The sequence below is a fragment of the Metopolophium dirhodum genome, chromosome 1, assembly GCF_019925205.1.
Source record: "Metopolophium dirhodum isolate CAU chromosome 1, ASM1992520v1, whole genome shotgun sequence".
NCBI classification, from domain to species: Eukaryota; Metazoa; Arthropoda; class Insecta; order Hemiptera; family Aphididae; genus Metopolophium; species Metopolophium dirhodum.
The window spans coordinates 105217514-105223513 of NC_083560.1; the positions used below are offsets into that span (position 1 = coordinate 105217514).

Consider the following 6000-nt stretch of genomic DNA (forward strand, 5'->3'; position numbering starts at 1 on the left):
TATGGTTATGAGTTATATCTTATAGTTATATCTTATATCTTATATGGCTCTTACTTGTGAAGAACTTTTCCAAGAGGCTAAGAAAATCGTGACGGCTTGCATACAGCACATCACGTACAACGAATGGCTGCCGGCACTGCTTGGTATTAACTACACCAAGGAAAACGGTTTGGGACTGGAACAAAGAACCACGTACGACGAGACTGCTGACCCGACAGTTAGCAATAGTTTCGCGACCGCGGTACTGCCGTTCACCAATTCCATGATTAGCGATTCAATTAGGTTCGGGCTTATACCGCATATAATATTATTATTGTCATTATTATAATACAATTATCGTGTATGCTGTTAAGTCATTTCGTGTTGACAGTTTTTAAAATAGAATATGTGGACGATATTGTCAGTATTCAAAAATATTCCTTTTAAAATTTAGGATCAATACGTAAGTGCAACAATATTGTCATCTTATTTGTTATTTCACCTCTGTGAACTTGTTAGCAGTTTTTCATATTTAAACATTGACTTATATATTTTAGATTTTGATATTCGGTACGAAAGAATGTATTGATTTTACAATGATGTGTGTTTTTATTTTGTTTGTAAGACTCCCTACAAATTTTCGTGATGTAAACAATAAAACAAAAGATTACTGGAAAGTAACTTTCATTTTTTATGAACGTATGAATTAAAATTTTTTACAATATTTTAGTCTATCAATTTTGGTATTTTGTTGTAACTCAAATATAATAAGCAAACACACTTTAGAAATTCATAAAAGTTTATCTTTTCAAACTTAACAAAAATAATTTTAATAGAGGTTTTCCAAAAAGTTTTTAAACCTTTATCAAAAAGAAAAAGTTCACTGAAAATCACGCTATTTATGGTCATGAGATATTATCGATCTGTTATTTTTTTTTTAACTATTAAAATTGATTATTTACACAAGTAGCCTAACACATGACGTCCCACTCAGAATCTTTTTTCGTATACAATGATTTATCATTGAATTCAAATATAACACATCCATAACAACAACATGCATGACACACATACAATGTGGTACACACTGGTCCAACTTGTCCACCTATTTTCTTAAAATTAAATGTCTACAAGGTAGTAGCGTATTGAACGTATAGGTTTAGATAATTAGGTACCAATAGGCAATATTGTTTCAATACATGATATTATTTCATTTATATCATAGACCAGAAAGTGCGTAAAAATATTATACCTACAATTGATTAAAGATGATACATACACAGTTATATATAAGAATATTGACGTTTGAAAAAATTTAAATAATAAAGTTGTATTGTGTTGTACGTAAATGCTACTTACTTCTAATTAATGTGCATGTTTTTGTTTAGTTTTAACTGGACTAGCGATGGAACACATCATTCTGCATCGTATGATGGTTCCTTAAAGAGAAATTACAACCAACCGATTTTGTTGGGCAACTTTGAAAACCCTTACGGTATCAATAGAATGCTAATCGGACTAACTGTACAGGCTACAGAAAAAGTCGATATGCTGTTTACACAATCTGTAAGTTTATTAGATACAATCAATATAAAAACTTTGTATTTTCACAACATGAATATTGATAACTTCAATATTTTAGACAATATTATTTACATATAGGTATGTTTTTTTAAATATTTTTATAGATTACAAATTACCTATATAATATTGATCCTAATGATTCGTTTGGAATGGACATTTTCAGCTTGGATATACAACAAAGCCGAGATCACGGTATTCCAAGCTACACACAATTTAGAAAATATTGTGGACTAAAAGACATAGAAAACATGCAAGATTTGCCTGAGATCATGGTGGAAGGGGTAAATTTGAAAAAAAATTGAAATTGTTAAATAATAATATGATTACTGAACTAATTAGTATGTTATGTTGTTTTTAGTCTGCTGATAAATTATTGAAGCTGTACAAAATATATACAAAATACAAATATTTTTAATTAAAGATAACTGGAGAATATAAAAAACGTGACGCTTGCCAGAGTTTTATGTGATAACGCTGGTGGTACGAATTCTATTATACAACATGTATTTTCGAGACCGAAGGTATATGATCATTTAATTCATAATTGTGTACCAACATCAATTCCGGAAATGCAATTTATTGGTTGGTTTGATAAATTGGAAGACAATTTTTTTGGTACAAATTAACACTAAAAATCAAATGTACAAATTTTAATATCAATTTTTTTTGATAATATAGTACTAATATAAATACTTTATTTTTTACATTTATTTACATTATTATTCACCTTCTTTTACGGACAACACAATTTAAGTTGCATGGTTTTACGAGATAACGACGTACCCAGTATCATTCACTGACTATATAATATCCCCAGTCTCGCCGTGTATCCCCTATACTGTGCAGTGTAAAACATATAATTTTAACCATCAATATACATTTTAGTAAGCCCTTTTTGAATATAAATTTAAATTTATCATTTACAACAATCATATCCATCATAATTATTTAAAACAAATACTTAAAGTAGCCAAACAAAACATGTGCACGGACATATCGATTGCGGTCTGCAGGACGGTAATTGAAAATAGTTTAGAAGGTTTAGCTGATATAGGTGGGTTTTACGTTAATTTAACAAATATCGGGAATTGGAGCTAAAAAATAAGTTATAACTAATAAGTATTAACACATTATCAATAGAAATTTATGTACAGTGTGTTTAAAATTTTATGTGAGCAGATTTTACCATGAAATACTAAAATTGAGAAAAAGGTACCAATGGCAAAACTGGTTTTGAATCATATTACCTAGACAAATTAGATATTAAATATTTTTTTATATTAGAAAACCGAAGTATGAAGGGAAACTTTTAAAATTAAAATAGGAATTATTTTTGAAATAACATTTATGAACAGTTTAATTATTAATGAATTTGATGGTTTGTTTATATTTATAGATCAATATTTGAAGCTATCGTTTGAATTTTGGTTTTAGTTTGTAAAATGTCAACAGTTAGTAATGACAATATTAACGTATGATATTCTGTCAGTTTTGTCAAGTGTCGTACACTTTCTATTTAATTACCTTTACCTACGTAATATAATTTGTATGTTATAGTGATTGTTCATACTTGTAATCACAGATTATATTATTCTACATAATAATGTCCTATTTTAATTTATACTTTTTAACAATTTTAACAAGCAAAAGCAGCGGAGAAACGGGAGATGATCCTGGAGATCGTATCTAGCCTATCCATTTACAACGTTCGTGACGGATTGCTAGACGCTCAAACTTTTAAACATTCCCGCCAAAGCGCCAAACCTTATCTCCAATCCATATCACTAATCTTTATCACAAATCCTAAACTTTCGTCTTACAGCCTTTGCGACTTTTATAATTCCAAAATGGGTACCCACTCTCAGCGTGTCCAACTCTCCCAGAGTTTGACTTAGAGCTAGTTTATTATAATATGAGTAGCAGATGACGACAGTTTAAATATTATAGCCAATACTATAATAGAAACTATAATTGACGAATAAAATATGTTACTTATTACTAAAACATTATCATAAAATATATTATAAAATTTGTAGGTACATATTATAATTGTATTTCTAAACTTTTTTAAATTTTCTAAAAATGGGAGTGAAGTAGGTATGTAATTTAACGCAGATGACAAATGAAGCTTGGATAAAAATTATTCATTTTGAAATGAATATAATATATATATTTGCGCGTCATAAATAAAATGTAAAGCATAGCTTAGATATACATTTTCATGGCCTTCAAATAGACTTCTCTGTATATTATAATATGTTCAATTAAAGCTTATTAAGCTTGTTAGTCAAAAATTATATCACGAATATACAGGGCTTGCAAACGTTATAATAACGTTATGATTATAACGTTATATTTGATAAAAAACGATTGAAATTTGTAAACGTAATTATAACGAAAAACGATAAACATAAATAAATAAATAACACAAAACAAAACGTAACGTTTAACAAAATATATGATATATCATTAAACAAAACATAACGCAAAACGGTATATATTGTATTCCATTAAACAAAATAATTAATTTCCAATTATTTAATAATACTTAGTATTATTCAATTATTTATTCGATCCAAGAATTAATTTTATCCCGTATCCGGCCTATCCGGGAGATCCCGTATTAGATTTATTTTAAAATTTAATAAGAAGGTATTAATAGAATAATTTAATTACCAATAGCTAATAATAGTGATACTCTGATAATATTGTACTGTACTATCTGTACTACGGTCGGAATTTATACCATTCAAGTTATTCAACTATTGTGTTCGGTGATCAGTTTGCTCAGATTTGTTCAGTCGTCAGTGTTTGTGTAATTGTATATTTTATATTTATTATTTTATAATAAAGTCCTTAGAGCCTAGGCAATTTATTAAATTCAATAATACATTATCACTTATAACTTAAGATTAATTATCATCATACTGTTTTATCATTTATTTTGTTTCCATTTCTTTACGAACTATGTATATTGTAATTTAATCTGTATCACTGTACTCTATATTTTGTAAATAATATGTAATTGGGTTATCTAACCCATTTAATTAAATAAATAAAATTACACAATACCTACTTAAAACTCAGAATAGGGAAATTATGTCCCCAAAAAAGGTCATAGTCATATACTTTTTAATTGCGGCCTGTGTACTTTTAAAACGGGTATCTAAATGCTTTTAAATATTAAATAACGATAGACGCAAAAATTGTATAACGTTTTAATTATGAATAACGTTAAACGCAAAAATTGTATAACGTTTTAATTCTGAATAACGATAAACACAAAAGTTGAATAACGTTTAAATTTTGAATAACGATAAACTCAAAATTTGTATAACGTTTTGATTGCAAATAACGTAAAACAATATTTTTTTTTCAAATGCAAGCCCTGCGAATATAGGACCACGGTGGATGGTTGCGTTATTTTTGTTAACACCGGTATATATTTTCATCTAATTTATTTGTTAAAATAAAATCACTTTATTTGTTTAGTACTGTTTTATAAATTTAAACAAAGCTTAAATTACTGGTTAGTAAGTACCCATAAAACTTCAATCTTACATTATCGTAAATACTAAGACATTTAAGTCTATAATGTGAGAAAGTTATTGGTCATTATTACAATTATAAATATTACCAGTTTTAATTAAAAAAAATCTACTTTTTTCTCTTTTCGTGCACTATTTCGACATAGTTTCATACACTATATATTTAATGTATAGAATATGAAGATTTCTTCTAATTAGAGTAGGTTTTACTCTATAGACTCTACAGAGTAAATGTTTCTATACCATTATTACAGCACGTGTTTTTACGGCATGCCTCAAGTCCGACCGAACTATTAACTTGTGTTCTACATAGAGCTGTTCTATGTCATAACCAATGTGTACATAAAATGTATTATATCGTTAATTATACTCAACTGGTAAATGTTTTATTTATTATATTTTCTAGAAACATGTTCATAACGATTAATATGAAGCATATTGGTTTTATTTTATTTTATTTGTCAGACGCATAATGGAAACTGGATCTGAATATTAATATTAAAGAGGTCTCAATGAATAAAATATAATTAGGTACTTCATTTCTGATCAAGATAATATATGATTTTCATAATCCCCACATTGGTTGGAAAATGATTTATTTTTGTGACCTATTATTTTTATTTTTATTTTTTTTATCTAATTTACATAAAAAATGTAATATTTGAACACAATGGTAAACGAGCGATGTATTAAATATGTAAATATATTTAACGTGTGTATCATAATAAAATTGGTAAGGGGAATGAAATAAAGTTTCACTTTATCGGATAATAGGTATTGTCTTAGGTTATGATGTGGTCAAAAACGTTGCATACAATAACTGATGTCATTGTATGATTGCAGGAGACATCAAAAATACAAAAACTGGGTCTATCGTCCCGGTAGAGTT

At 27.6% G+C, this 6000-nt stretch overlaps 1 protein-coding gene across 1 annotated transcript; it reads left to right on the plus strand.

Moving 5' to 3' along the window:
• Positions 1–43: 43 nt before the first annotated feature.
• On the plus strand, positions 44–1978 carry LOC132949185 (peroxidase-like protein 3). Its single transcript, XM_061019954.1, has 4 exons — positions 44–282; positions 1368–1580; positions 1727–1844; positions 1922–1978. Exons 1-4 carry the CDS (start codon positions 44–46, stop codon positions 1976–1978), a joined length of 627 nt encoding a protein of 208 aa, XP_060875937.1.
• The last annotated feature ends 4022 nt before the right edge of the window (positions 1979–6000 follow it).